Below are 16,500 nucleotides of genomic sequence, written 5' to 3'. Positions count from 1 at the left end.
CTTTTGGCAACTTTTCGTAATCACACTACTTAGCTCCTAACAAAAGACTCATCTAAGATGTTATGAGGTGATAAATCTTTGTTGTTGCTTTTTGTTTGGATGATGATAGTTATTCATGGTATAAGTTCCATAATAGAAGTTGTCCATATAAGAAAGTTGTTCTTTTCAAAAGTACTAATTACTCGCACCATGTTAAGGAAACCTTGACTCTGTTTTTGGTCTTTTGTTGATCTTTCATTTCTTCTAAAAAGGGTTTTGGTTTCTCTCTGGAATCATTTAATGAGATTACCATTTTAACATGTCCGAATCAAGAAAAGTAAAAAAACTAAAAAGAAAAACATGACCTTTAACCTTTTAGCATCAAGAACAAGAGGTTATGTATATAAACAATTCACAGAAATCACAATGAAGCCGAAAACAATAACTAATATGCTTAATTATTTTTTGGGGCTGACATGTGAGATTTACATAGATTCTTGCTGGAAATTGGGATTGATTTTGTTATTTATATGAAGGGAATATATGCCACTTAATGCTAGAATATACATTCAGGGAAAATGATTGATCAATCATGGCCAACCAACTAAAATTGTCTTGTTCTATGTAAGTCAACAGTAAATAAGCACTTTATAGATAGTGAGGTAAGCATTGGAGCTGTTGGGAGCTTTAAACTGGGGTTTGTCAGCCTAGATAATTCTACAAATTCAGACTTTGGGATATGATACAGGAAAGTGTCTATGGAGACTGGTAGAATTCTCACTCAGCAATTCATCGGGAATTTTAAAGGTCATGGACCAGGAAAATTTTTCCATTCCCAGTGTTGCTAGTAGCATCGTATTATAATCCATTCATGCAGAAAGTTCAAATGCTCAGCTTTTGGAATTTGAAAATATAGTCATGAAAATTGGAGATGACAGTTATCCAGACAACTTCCCATGGCAGAGTTATGATTATCCACGCAATACTCTGCTACAAGGCATTAAATTTGGAAGAAACAGTCACAGGTCTGGATGGGTTCCTATCATCATAGAATTGCACAGATGACCCTTCTATAGGGGATTTCACATATTGGCTTGATCTGAATGGCCTTCCACAACTAATTCTGAGGAATCGCTCAGCTATGATATTGTGCTCTTAACAATGGAATGGTGTTTAATTTAGTGGGTTTCCTCAATTAACACCAAACTCAGTTTATACTTGTGCTTCTGTTTTTAATGAAAAGGAGTTGTATCCACTCATGAGCTTGCTAATAGCTCAGTTATCACAAGGCCTTTCAAAATGTGAGTGAATGGAAGGACTACTCCACTTAATCATCAGATAAGTGACAGGTTGTGTAGTAATCTGGAATGAAACTCCCAGACAGGCAGAACTCCTGGTTTAATCAAAGTATGAACCTCAAGGGTGTTGGGTGGGGCTCAAGCACCTGCTCTTATACTGCTTATGCTAATTCAGATTTAAACAAGGAAGTGGATGCTTGACCTGGTCTACTGATTTGATTTGGTAAATATAGCTGAAAATGGACAAGAGCTTTATATAAGGATGATTGCATCAGAATTAGGTATGAACTTATCTGTTCCTTGCATAAGAAAAGCAAATTTAACATAAAACTTCGTGGAGAAAAATGGTTTCTCTTATGTAAAGCACCTATTATCTGAAGTGTAGCACTGGTCCACATAAAACTTCAACATTTTGTTGCTTTATCTTTCGATTACAGTCAAATATATTGTATAATGCATGCAAGAACATGCCTCTTGAATCTGGGCATGTTTAGCACAGGAGATAAGATGTTGAGAGTGCAAAACAGGGCAGAACATTGGAGATAACATCCCGGCATGAGAGAAATACAACTCACCTCTGTTTCTTCTTTCTCTCTTTTCCTTTATATAGAGAAGTTTACAAATTGGTTGGAGACTCCAACTGATTCTATCTTTCATCTAATTCTAAAGCTAACCTCAACTAACTATGGAACTGTTAAAGTTAGCCTCAACTAACTCTGAAACTAATTTTGTTCTGGAACATTCTGCCTAACATGCCACCTCAAGCCAAATGGGGACACATTCACATTGAGCTCGACCTTAAGGACGATGAATTGGGTTACAGACAAGGGCTTTGTTAGTATTCCAGTTACCTGATCTTTTGTAGGTACATATTGAATGTCTAACTCTTTCTGCAACACTCTGTCACATACAAAATGGACACCTACTTCAATGTATTTGGCACAAGCATGTACAACTAGGTTTGCAGCAATGCAAGCTACCTCAATGTTATCACACTAGATTACAGGACATGAAGAACTAGGCATTTGTAAGTCTTTTAGTAAGGCTTGTAACCAGGTCAGCTCTGTTGCCGCATGAGCCATTGCTTTGCATCGAGACACAGTGTTGGATCTTGCAACAACCTTTTGCTTGGGTGAACTCCATGAGACAATGCTAAGACCAAGAAAAACATAGAAGCCTTTGGTGGACATTCGATCATCGACACAACTGGCCCAATCAGTATCTGAGAATCCAGAAGCTGATTGAATGTGCAGGCCATGATCGATACTCCCATGCTAGCATCTCAGAACTCATTTACAAGCTTTCCTATCCATATCAGTGGGACAATGTAAAAATCGACTTAATTTATTTACAATGTAAGATACTTCTAGTCGAGTAATTGTGATATATCATAATGCCCCTACAGTGTTGTGATACAACTTCTCATTGTTCAACTTAGGTCCAGTAGAACTGGATAGCTAGCTATAGGCCCATAATTGCTAGTGTAGGGCAACTTTTAGCTTGTTCCATGCATGTTCCGTGTCTTGTGGAACCCCAAAACACTTCAATTCCAAGAAAGAATGGAAAGCTCCCAAGTCCTTTAGTGAAAAGGGGCTGTGATGCTCTAATTATGATCAGTGTGTGAGTTGTTAATTGATTGAGATCATTCTTCCCTCATCGCAATGTATGAGCTATTTGTTGATTGAGAGTATTCTTCCCTTATATGAGATGCTTCTTTCCTTATATCCATGGCCCCGAAGGGATTACAAGAAGTCACTGAAGCTCAGGAAGCCTCGGGATTTGTGAGTGAACAAAGTGGTACCCTTTTTTATTTTTATACCCCTTATTGATTTTCATACCCCGAGAGCACAACCAACTTTCTTGCAGTTCTGACCGAAGGTGATGACTTTACTCAGAGCTTGATTTCAATATCTAAGGTGGCACGAGTCTATACGCCCATATAAATTTGCGTCCAAAGCTGGTAACAAGTTGCGTGAGGATAGTTCCAAAGTTGGAAAAAAAAAAATAGAGAATCTTAATAACAAGAGCCATCATGCGTGTCTTTTGGGCCAGTTAGTCAGTTCAAAAGTCTTCGTAGCACATCCAGACAAGTCATGAAAGCTACTCCTCATTTTTCCCTGTATGCATTTTTATTTTCAATCCTACCAGTGGCTGTGACATGTCCTATAAACTTTGGCTAGGAGAGGGATTTTTGGTAAGTATACCGTAGTTTCAAAAAATAATTCATAGACTATCCTAGTCAAAAAAATATTTCCAAATTTATTGTGGTTTTTGTTAATTAAGAAAGAGAGGTTGAATTTGAAGTAAAAATGGTCTCTTGAAAGATGATTTATTTTTTTAAAAAAAAATATATATATATATACAAAGATCATCTTGAAGAAAAGACAATTTCTAAAATTCCTTTAAAAAAAAAAACTTTATAGGCTAAAATTGTATCTTGAAGGGACGATTTCTTTCTTAAAATTCTAAGAAAAAATGGTCCGTCATATTTCTCAAAATTCTTTAAAAAATTATTCAAACAAAAATTGTCTCTTCATATGATTTCTTTTTATTTAATTATGTAAAAAAATTATTAGCTAAAGGAAAAAAAATATGAAAAAACAATTTCTCTAATAAAAAATAAAAAATTAAAGGAAGAAATTGTCTCTTCAAGAGACGTTTTAAAAAAATTAAATATTTTCCATGTTTACTATTTTTAATAATATCTTAACTAATAATATATTTTAAGAATACGATTATTATAAATATATGTATTGTAAAATTAATTGATTTTATGTTTATTATTATTGATATCATTTATAATATTTATAAAAGTATAAATTATATTAATCATATCATGTTGATTAAAAAAATATTTTGGTCCTCATCTTGACTTTTAAGCGACCTCACATTGTATTATTATTTAAAAATACAATTAAAAATTAGAAAACACGTATCAATTATACAATAATATAATTATTATAAATATATATATATTATAAAATTAATTAATTTTATATGTTAAATTTAAAATATACAAATAATTATAATTAATGGCACATATTATTTATCAATAATAATATTTATAAAAGTATAAATTATGTTTAACATTTGATATTAAAAAATACTATTTGATATTAAGTTAGATATTGACTTTAAGAGTATTTTTGTCCTTATTTCTAATTTTATCTTTAAATTAATTTAATTAATTATAACTATAAATAGAAATTACTTTAATTTTATATTATTTTTTATTTATAAGATAAATAATAATATTTTAATTTTTAAATATTATCTATTACTTTTTATTTGTTTCACGTTTAAATTTTTTTAAAAACCTATTATCAATTTTATGTGAAAATTGAGTTTATAAAAAAAATAAATTTATTATTGTTAGAAAATATGAGAATTTATGAGATTATGGGAACTTATGGATGATCATCCATATTAATGTATGTCTTTTTGTGACTCCTTATAAAAGGGAGGTATTTCTAATGAAAATCTATTTTATTCTCTTTCCTACATCCTAATTTCTCATTCTTGTTTTCTTTCTCCTTTCACTTTATAAGATTTTTCTCTTCTTTCTCATAAAAAGGTATGTGATAAACTTATATCATGATTTTCTATTTTATTACCCTTTGACTCTCTATTTTCATTTATTTTATTTGAATGCATAAATATGTACAGTCCCTATAACCAGAAATTATGGGATAAATTATAAATTATAGGGTAAATTCATAATAAGAAGTTATGAAAAAAATATGTACAATCCCTATAATCAAAAGTTATGAAAAATATGTGCAATCTCTATAACCAAAAGTTATGAAAGATATGTGCAATTCCTATAACCAAAAGTTATGGGAAAAATTACACATATGTGACCAGAAGTTATGTATATGATCCATAATTATTTGTTTTTAATTATACGGTATAACTGGAAGTTATACAAAACAATATTATATCGCCAAAAGCTATAAAATAAATAAATAAATAAATGTTCATAGCCTGAAACTATGTACAAATCCAAAATTACAAATACATAGCCAAAAGCTATGTATATAACTCATAATTATTTATTTTTAATTATACAGTATAACCGAAAGTTATACAAAATAATATTATAGCCAAAAACTATAAAATGAAGAGTTCATAGCTTGAAGCTATGTACAAATTTAAATATTTTCTTATTCTAACAAAATAATCATAGCCTGAAATTATGAAAGATATTAACTTTTAATTATATTGTATAACTAGAAGTTATACATAAACAATTCATAGTTTGAAGTTATGTACAAATTTGAATATTTTCTTATTTAAACAAAATAATTATAACTCAAAGTTATAAAAAATATTGGCTTTTAATTTTTATTTCATACTCACTTATTTTTCACAATATGAATTATGAAAAACAATTTTTGTTAACAATTGTTTCATAGTCAGAAGTTATGCATACAATTTCTAATTCTCTTGTATAACTAGAAGTTATACAAAAAAAAATTATCAATAAACTACTATGTACGTAGAAGATATATAATTTTTTTTAAAATTTTGTTATATAACCAGAAATTATATAAATATTATTATTCAAAACAGTGTGTGATGGTCTAATTAAGCTCAGGAAGCCTCGGGACTTGTGAGTGAACAAAGTGGTACTGTAGACCCCCCATACGGTGAGGGCTTTTGGGTCTTTTTGTTTTTTTTTGTTTTTTTATTTTATCCTTCTGACCACCCCGGGAATGCGGCTGATGGGAGAGGCAGCAGGGAGGCTTGCGGGGGAAGCCAAAGAAAAAGCTAAAAAAGAGAGAAAATGAAAGAGGAAAAAGGGGGGGGCGCGTGAAGGAAGGAAGAGGAAGGAGGAGCAAGAGCTGGTGGGAAGATTCGCGCAGGTATGGCCTTTCTTTCTTTTCTTTCTCTTGTTCATTTCACTTTGTTTTTCCTTTGCTATCAACTGCTTGGCGATGGAGGCGCGATGCTGGCGGCGTCGGCGACGCGAGCTGACGGCGTGGAGAAGCTGATGGCGGAGGAGCTGATCGCGGAGAGGCTCCAGCAGGCTGCGCGCTGGCCGGCTGCGTGCTGGCCGGCTGTGTGCTGGCCGGCTGGTGCTGCTCTGGCCGACGGCGCGGCTGGCGGCTGGCGGCGACGGGCGAGCTGTCCGGCGGCGCGGGCATGGCTGCCATTGGTGGTGCGGCTGGTGGCGCTGCGCGGGGGGGGAGAGGAGAAGAAGAAATAAAAAAAAAAAAGGAAGAAGAAGAAGGAAAGAAAGGGGTTTTTGGGCCTTGGAGTTTTAGGCCCATCTTGGTGCTGAATTGGGCCATTAGGCCCAATTCTTTGTTAATCTTTGGTTTTTGGGCTTAAGCCCATCACCCTCTTAGCCTTTAATTGTTATTATTATTATTGTTGTTGTTATTGTTGTTATTATTATTATTATTATTGCTATTATTATTATTATTATTTATTATTATTATTAATTCTCATAGTTATTATTGTTGCCCTTATTTTTAATTCTTATTATTATTACTATTGCTATTATTATTGTTATTATTTCTCATAATTGTTATTATTGTTATTATCATTAATTCTCACCATTATTATTACTATTGTTCTTCAAAAATCCTATTCTCGTATATATATTTTTTTCAAATTCAATCCTATTTTAATTTTTCAAATTGCCAAATCCTATTTTCAATTTCTAAATTTCCACATTTATTTACTTAATCATTATTATTTTATCCGATTTATTTATTTATTCACTTATTCATTTATTTAAAATTTCATTCTTAATTAATTATTCAATTTCCCAATTTCTAAATTCAATTTCTGATTTCTAAATTTCCACATTCATTTACATAATTCTTCAAATTCTCAATTTCCAAATTCAATTCTCAATTTTCAAATTCTAAATTTCCGCATTTATTTACTTAATCATTATTATTTTATCCAATTTATTTATTTATTCACTTATTCATTTATTTAAAATTTCATTCTTAATTAATTATCCAAATTCCCAATTTCTAAATTCAATTTCCAATTTTTAAATTTCCACACTCATTTACATAATTCTTCAAATTCTCAATTTCTAAATTCAATTTTCAATTTTAAATTTCTAAATTTCCACATTTATTTACTTAATCATTATTATTATTTTTTTATCCAATTTATTTATTTATTCACTTATTCATTTATTTAAAATTTCATTCTTAATTAATTATCCAAATTCCCAATTTCTAAATTCAATTTCCAATTTCTAAATTTCCACATTCATTTACATAATTCTTCAAATTCTCAATTTCCAAATTCAATTCTCAATTTTCAAATTCTAAATTTCCGCATTTATTTACTCAATCATTATTATTTCTTTATCCAATTTATCTATTTATTCACTTATTCATTTATTTAAAATTTCATTCTTAATTAATTATTCAAATTCCCAATTTCTACATTCAATTTCCAATTTCTAAATTTCTACATTCATTTACATAAATCTTCAAATTCTCAATTTCCAAATTCAATTCTCAATTTTCAATTTCTAAATTTCCACATTTATTTACTTAATCATTATTATTTTTTATTCAATTTATTTACTTGTTCACTCATTCATTTACTCAAAATTCAATCCTTAATTAATTTCCATAATTGCCAAATTCATAAATTCAATTTCTATTTTCGCAATTATTTATTTAATCTTTATTATTTCATCATTATTATTATTATTCCATTCCTTTATTTATCCACGTATTTGTTTATTAAAATTCCGTCTTTAAATAAATTTTTTCAAAATTCAGATTCCCAAATTTAGCTCTTTGAAATTCCAATTCCTTTCGAATCTAATTTCTAAAATTCTCATTCTTATATTTAATCTCTAAAACTCCAATTTTCAAATAATCCACATCCAATTTTCAAATAAATTTCAAAAACCCAATCTTCTCTCAAATTGTTTTAATTCTACTCTGATTTTCAAAACAATCTTCTGCTCTTCTTGATTTTAGTAGGCATGAATGAATTTTTCTCAATTCCAGAATAATGGAATCTGTGATATTAATTCATGCAAAAATGAATGGGCTTTGGTGGGGGCCCAACATATGTGTTTTCCTCATGATTGATTGATTGTTTATATTCTGCCCTACGACATGCTAGGAATTATTCTTTTAATTGTGTACTAATCCTCTTTCTTGATAGCGCATTGATCGATTGATGCCAAGGTATGCCCCGTTCTCACTTCGGTCGATTCTTTATTTGAGTGTTTTGATTTCCCCATGTGCACGATCACCCTGAGTATTCATTGATTCCCTCATCAATTGTCATGATTGCTTCATTTTATTAGTAGAGACCCGACTTTAGGGACTTAGAAGGGTGCTACGGTTTTTACCGTACCTTCCTGATAAGTAACCTGACCCCCGGACCCGATCCGGTTTTTCACAGACCACCTTTTCCAAAGTAAGGAGTCACACTTAGGGTTTTTCTTTCTTATTTTGTTTACCCTTTTAAAAATAAAACAAAAATAAGTGGCGACTCCAAGTCATTTTTCTTAATCGATAATAAAGATCAATTTTTCAAATTAAACATCGAGCTCGCCATCTAGTGGGAAACGCATTGAGCCGAAATGCGGGGTCCACAGGTACCCTTTTTTATTTTTATACCCCTTATTGATTTTCATACCCCGAGAGCACAGCCAACTTATGAAGTCATCATGCGTGTCTTTTGGGCCAGTTAGTCAGTTCAAAAGTCTTCGTAGCACATCCAGACAAGTCATGAAAGCTACTTCTCATTTTTCCCTGTATGCAATTTTATTTTCAATCCTACTCTTGGCTGCGACATGTCCTATAAACTTTGGTTAGGAAAGGGATTTTTGGTAAGTATACCGTAGTTTAAAAACATAATTCATAGACTATCCTAGACAAAAAAAAAATTTCCAAATTTATTATAGTTTTTGTCGATTGGGAAAGAGAGATTGAATTTGAAGTAAAAATGATCTCTTGGAAGTTTTAATTTCTTTAAAAAAAATATATGCAAAAATTATCTTTTAAAGAGACAATTTCAAATTTTATTTTTTGTAAATTATAGGTTAAAATTGTATCTTGAAAAGACAATTTCTTTTTATTATTATTATTATTTAAAATTCTAGGTAAAAATCTTCTCTTCATACTTCTAAAAATTCTTTTAAAAAATATTCAAATAAAAATTGTCTCTTTAAAAGATGATTTCTTTTTATTTATTTATGCAAAAAATATTATTAGCTAAAGGAAAAAAAAAAATCAAAAGACAATTGCTTAAGAAAAAAAAATTCAAGGAAGAAATTGTTTCTTCAATAAACGATTATAAAATATTAATTTTTTTTCATGTTTTATTATTATTAATAATATTTCAACTACTGATATATTTTAATAATAAAATTATTATAAATATATGTATTGTAAAATTAATTGATTTTATTTTTATTATTATTGACATATTATTTATGCTTATAATATTTATAAAAGTATAAATTATATTGATTATATTATGTTGATTAAAAAAAAATATTTTGGTCATCATCTCAACTTTTAAGTGACATGTTATTGTATTATTAATTAAAAATATAATTAAAAATGAGAAAACATGTCGTAATTATACAATAATATAATTATTATAAATATATGTATTATAAAATTAATTAATTTTATATGTTAAATTTAATATATAAATAATTATAATTATTGGGATATACTATTTATCAATAATAATATTTATAAAAGTTTAAATTATGTTTAAAATTTAATATTAAAAAACACTATTTTATATTAAGTTAGATATTGATTTTAAAAGTATTTTGGTCGTTGTCTCCCATTTTATCTTTAAATGAATTTAATTAATTATAACTATAAATGGAAATTAATTTAATTTTATATTATTTTTTATTTATAAGATAAATAATAATATTTTAATTTTTAAATATTATCTATTACTTTTTGTTCGTTTCACTTTCAAAATAATAAAAAAATTATCAATTTTATGTGAAAATTGAGTTTATAAAAAAAATAATTTATTATAATTTTTTTTTTCAGTTTAGTAAATATTTCTTTTTAAAAAATGAATAATTTTATCTCATTTTAATTTTGAAATTAATTTTATTAGATAAGCTTTAAAATTAGAAATATTATTCTTTAATTTCAAATTTAATCATAAAAGGAGAATAAAATATCGAAAAATAAATTAATTTATGATTCAAGAAATTAATTTTGAATAAAATTTCAACATTAAAAGATATAACTTTTTGAATATTAATCAATTTAAAATTAATTTATTTTTCGAAATTTTTTTACAATTAAATTTTAAATTAAATAATAATATTTTTAACTTTAAATTTTATCTAATAAATTTAATTTTAAAATTAAAAAAAAACAAAATTATTCATTTTGTATTTAATAAACTTAAAAAAAGAAAAATAGGTAATAAATTTATTTTTTATAAACTCAAATAGCATAAAATTAATAATAGATTTTTTAATACGAAATTTAAAGGAGCAAGAAAATAAAGTTTAAAAATAAAAATAATTATTATTTATATTGTAAATAAAATTTAATAAAATTAAACTAGTTTCTATTTATAATAACAATTAATTAAATTAATTTAGAGATAAAATTGGTAATAAAGACCTAAATATATTTTTATCAATATCTAACTTAATATAAAATAGTATTTAAAATCAACTAATTTTACAATATATATATTTATACTAATTTTATTATTAATTAAAATATATTAAAAATAAGAACTCTTCTTACTTATTTATATATTTTTTTAAGAAATTGTCTCTTGAAGAAATGATTTCTCCACTTAATTTTTTTTTTCTTTTGAATTTTTAAGAAACTGTTTCTTCAAGAAACAATTTTAGACTTTTTATTTGAATTGCTTTTTTTTTTTTTTTAAATCATCTCTTAAAGAAACTATTTTTGTCTAGAAATTTTTTTAAAAAATAATAAAAATAAATTATCTATTTGATAACCCGACTCTTGGTAGCTTCGCATGTAAGGGTATCAACAAAATTTATACCTAAGGTCCTTACACTAAAGTAGCAAAGCTACTATAGCATAGTGGCTCTAGGATCGAACACTGGGAAGGGTTTTTACTTTAACTGATGAAGTTCGGAGGATGGAGTGAACTTTTCTTAATAAAAATTAGATTAAGATGAAAACATAAAAAGATGAAGGTGTTGTAAACTAAACTAACATGCAAGTAGGTTAAAAGATGGAAAAAGAAGTTTCTCAAAGCTTTGGATAGCCATGCTTAACTCACTGTGTAAAAATGGAGATTTTGGAACTTTTCACCTCGAGTTGGGGAAGCAACTAAGGTGATGCTTACTTCCCGAACCGGTATGTGTTTAACAACTGAGTTTTAGTCCTTCAAAACTTACAAAAAGGGTAGCTGAACCTCATAAATGCTCTTTTAATGATATAGGTCATCTCCTCGACTTGCAATACAATGGCTCGTAGGAGATAACTAATGAACGTCAGTGGATCTAACAATAAGAATCCACTGAGACCAAAAGGTTATCAAGTATTGGCCGTTCAAAGCAAGTCAGAGGGATTAAAAGCTTTACTTTGAATGAAAACATTTATGACGCTCAGCTACTTACATTCATGGCTTGGAAATCTCCATCCTGACACGGGAGCTTCACATGGCATCCATTACTTCAAGAAACAAAAAGGTTTTAGCCTCTCATCCTTGGGGATTTCATCCTCCAAGGATGTTTGGCTACTAAGAAAATAGAAAATAGTAGAGAGAAAAAGAAAGCAAAAGATATTTTCTATTTCACTAAGTGTAAAATTTACATAAGTTTTTTTTTTTTTTCGGAGAAAGTTCCCCGACGTTTTTAAAGTGAAAATTACAAAACAATACAAATCAGGTTGTTTACCCCTGCATCCTTGCTCAACAACTAAGGAATCATCTAATTGGTGGATTACAAGGAGAGAATTGGCATTTAGACAACAAATATCTGAGGCAAAATAACAAAAAACGATGGTCGCAAATATCTGGAAGCACTCGGGAGAATTTCGCAGGCGCACAAAATGGCTGCGAAATTTCGCAGATGAACAAGATGGCTGCGAAATGATTTCGCAGCCGAAGGCTGATTTCGCAGCCAAAGGCTGATTTCGCAGCCCTGCGAAATTGGCCTTCAGCTTGGAGTGATCTGCTTCCATTGGCTCTAACTTCTTCATTTCAACTCCGATTTGCGAACCGTTTCAAGCATTGGATTGTTGACTTCCCGATCTTCGAAACGACATAAAGTATGCATAAATTGGACTTCAGGAAGTACTCCAAAAGTGGCTGAAATGACTGTCATCAAGAATGCTTCAAGGTGGATTCTCTCTTTACTTCTCCTCCTTGCAATCCGGATTGGTTATGGCAAAGGACTTTAAGGCTTCAAATCTCTGATTCTTCATGTTCCTGAGCTTTCTATTGCTTTACCGTGGATTCCAAATAACTCTCCTCCATCTTGGATTGCTTTGGTGATCAAATTACTAACAAAAACACCAAAACTTACACAAAGTGATTAGAAGTGATTGCAAAGGTCCTTAATATGTTAATTGGGTTAAAGGGCAATAATTACTACTCAAAAGTGTTTAAAAGAGTTAATTACAAGCTATCAAATAGCCCTTTTTGAGTAGTAATCACTCCCCCCAACCGACATATTGCTAGTCCCTTAGCAAATAAGGAGAGAAAAACTAAGCAAACAAAGTAGTAAACAAAAAAAAGAGGTCATGCAAATCATTCCAAAAAAATAATTGAGTGGCATGACCGATATCAAAACACATCTCACATGGTGAACTAAAGATATGAAGATTCAAAATGCAATAGGAGTTGTCAAAGCTAAAAACTTAAACAAAAAGTACAAAGAGTGGAGATTATGCAATTAAGTGTCAAAAGAATCTCTACTCTCAAGGCTCCAAATCAAACTCTTCCATAATGAGCTAAGTGTTAACGAGATTAGGCTCCGGATATAGTATATACAACTATCCTCACCCTCCAACCTAAGCTTTTCTCGAACAAAGGCAAAATTAACCAACTCTTAATAGGTTAGGAACGCACCTTCTTATTCACAATTCTTTTTACTCACTAAACTTTAACCAATTCACCTATGTAGCAAGCAGAGGATCGATGACTCCCAACCAATCAAGGTTTAGGGCATCGGGTTTTAAAGGCTTTCGCCACCCCTTCGGATCATGCTTAGGCTTCAAGGAAAGAATAGAAGCTTATTCTCTTTTTCTTTTTCTTTTTCTTTTTCTTTTTCTTTTTCTCTTTTTCTTTTTCTTTTTCTCTTTTTCTTTTTCTAAGACTCATTGGCCTTTTTGAGGTGTCCCAACACTATTAAAAAAGAGGTTAAGTAATGAACCAAGTCAAAATTTTCCTAAGCTTAGAAGGTGAGAAAGTTTTACATCATATATCCGGGATCTAATGTGCACTGTGTGTGTAAAGCTTGAAATGGAAGAAATAAGTTCGAAAACAAAGAGAGCTTTAATAGATTATCAACTTTGAAAGCATAAAACAAACTCAAAGACTTAAATAATTAAGTTAAAACTCGACTTATCCTATTTTATTTTTGAGAAATTATCTTTAACAACCATAGAGAAAAATTTTAAAATTAAACAAAAGTAACCTAAATTACCAAAAAATTTAGTATTAACACTAATAATAATAAAAACTTCCTTCCTCAACTGTCTCCCCCCAACCAAGCTGAGCATTGTCCTCAATGTGGTATGAGCGATTGAAATTACAGGGAGGAAGTGGTGCCTCCTGAGTGGATGTAATTTGAGTAGACAAGGAGAAACCACATGTTTCAAAAAGAAAATAGATATGAGTAGAGGAATAAAAATAAAATAATACCAAGAGTATGCAAAAAATGATAGAGTTGTATTACTTCATGAAAGTACATTAAAGATGATAACAAGTAATACAACCAATCCCACAATATATAATAACAAAAGCATAGGATTGCAAGTGCTACTATAATAAGAAAGTGCATAAAGAAAATACATAAAGTAAACTATGGAAATGATCAAGTAGATGGGTGCTGATGATGTGAAGATAATGGCTCAGGTGGATGTCTGTGTGTCTCCTGGAGTCGGCTCTGTGGGCTCTAAGGGGGCAGGCATCTGGTGCTGAGGGGCTGATGGAATACCCAGATGGCTCTGAATTTGCCTCAGAATGGCAGTATGCTGAGTCTGAGTAGCAATAATTTGCTCCTGATGAGCACGAAGAGCTGCCATCTCCTGAGTAAGAGTGCTCTGTGAAGTGGTCAATGTCTGCAAAGTGTGACATAGAGCTCTGTACTCGGAAATGGATATGGTAGTCCTCGGCTCTGCTGAAGAGGAGGGCTGTGATGTGGCTGAAAAAACAGGGGAAGGCTGTGGTGTGGCAGGAGAAGCAGAGGGAGCAACCTCAGGTATGGGCTCTGCGGAGGGCACTGCAGGGGCAGGTGCTCTCGTGTCAGCTGGTGTCTCAATGGGCTGTAGCTCCTGTGGCTGCTCTGCATGTGGAATCTCTGGATGCTCTACTCCAACTGGGGCCCCTGGCTCTGCACTATAGGCTGTCATATTCGTCCATTTGTCAAGAGTGAATATCTCTCGACAAATCCGTTTGCGCTCAAATTGAGGCTCAGTTGGGTAGCCCAAGTGTTCCAAAATCTGACATAACAATCTGGGGAATAGCAGAGGAATGGCATCAGCTCTGAGCAGCTTCTTCTGATGGACCTTCTCTTCAAAATATAGAAGGGCGGCCATAATGAGATGATGAGGGCCAAAGAAGAATCCCTCAGATATCCGATATAATGCCTCCAGCAAGGCTCCTCGCCTCTGCACCCAGTGCTGTAGTGGAAAGATATTGTGGCGGAGGAGAGCATCTATGAAAAACATGCTAGGAGGGAGCTCCTTCCTCTGTAGATACTGGCCTGTGGATGCCCCTCTGGACAGAATACGAACTATGTCGCTCGGGGAAGGATTAGTCTAGACTCGATAATCCTCTGGCCTAGCTGGCTCGTAGGGAATGCGCAATGCCTCTGCTATGTGCCTAGCTCCCAGAATACCATGACGTCCGTCTATGGTGAAGTGGATGACAGTAGGATCGCGGACATGGTGTGTGGTCATGGATTGGTAAAAATCCATTGCCACACGGGGATAAAAGAAATCCCTTGGAGTAAGCAATTGTTCCATATGATACCTCCGGAGCAGATGGAAGGAGTCCCTGAGCTGGGGCTGAAGTCTGAAAGTGGCCACGTCAAAATAGAGCTCAGAGTGGAAAGGCCTAGCCCTGCAATCTAAATTACCCTCTATGGGCGGCTGAGTGAGCATGGGGCGCTTGATAATCATCTCAGGAGTCATGCCGGAGGGGATCTGAGAATCTGAAGGCGGTGGCTGAGACGACTGAGGCTCTGAAGCTGGCTGAGACGGCTGAGATGGCCGAGACGGCTGAGAAGGCCGAGACCCTGAAGCTGGCCGAGATGGCGGAGACTCTAAAGCTGGCTGAGACGGCTGAGATGGCCGAGAAGGCCGAGACTCTAAAGCTGGCTGAGAAGGCCGAGACGGCCGAGAAGGCCGAGACGGCGGAGACGGCGGAGACTCGATAGCTGGCTCTTCTGGCTCTGATAAATCGATTAACGTTGGCTCAGATACCTTAGCTTTCTTCTTGGGTGGCTGGCTACTCGCCCGTGTATGATAGCGCCTGACCGGAGGGCTCATTGGTGCGCCCTCAACTGGAGGTGGGACGCACGGTGGTCGCGGAGGCTCAGATGTGGAGCCTTGGACAGGGGTCTTTGATGAAACCCTCGTACGGCTTGACGGGGAGGAGGACTTAGCTCCTCGGGTTCTTGCCATGGCGGGCCGGCGGAGATGAGCGGAGGTGCGCGCGGCCGAGGTTCAGGCGAGAGGGAGAAGATGGAAGGTTGCTCTGTTTTTGGGTCTTCTCTGGTACTATTTAAAGTTCAAATGACCGGTTATATTAGAAATTTGGAATTTATACCGTTAAAAATTGGATACCAAGGGTCACTTAAATTTTCGCAGCCGAGGGCGGATTTCGCAGAGAAAGGGCATTTTCGCAGAGGAGGGCCCTTTTCGCAGCCCATTTCGCAGCCCATTTCGCAGCTGCGAAATTGGGTTACTGTGTTGCGAAATGGCACACGAGTGCCAAAGGGGTGTTTCGCAGCTGCGAAACACCCTGCGAAATGAGGCTATCGCTGCGAAAATTGAAAATTTAACTCTTTGGGGATTTCGCA

General features: G+C 32.6%; 1 protein-coding gene across 1 annotated transcript; it reads right to left on the bottom strand.

The window, feature by feature from the left end:
* Positions 1-15,235: 15,235 nt before the first annotated feature.
* LOC132253454 (uncharacterized) lies at positions 15,236-16,102 on the bottom strand. The gene has a single exon (XM_059735547.1). The coding sequence runs from the start codon at positions 16,100-16,102 to the stop codon at positions 15,236-15,238; it is 867 nt and encodes a 288-aa protein (XP_059591530.1).
* Positions 16,103-16,500: the final 398 nt, after the last annotated feature.

This window comes from Vitis vinifera, chromosome 19 (assembly GCF_030704535.1).
Source record: "Vitis vinifera cultivar Pinot Noir 40024 chromosome 19, ASM3070453v1".
Lineage (NCBI taxonomy): Eukaryota > Viridiplantae > Streptophyta > Magnoliopsida > Vitales > Vitaceae > Vitis > Vitis vinifera.
Note: the sequence above shows the minus strand (reverse complement) of the source record. Positions and strands in the feature narration are given on the sequence as shown.

Coding starts and splice junctions, on each gene's coding strand:
- LOC132253454 (XM_059735547.1), bottom strand. CDS start 16,102: ATGGCAAGAACCCGAGGAGCTAAGTCCTCCTCCCCGTCAAGCCGTACG.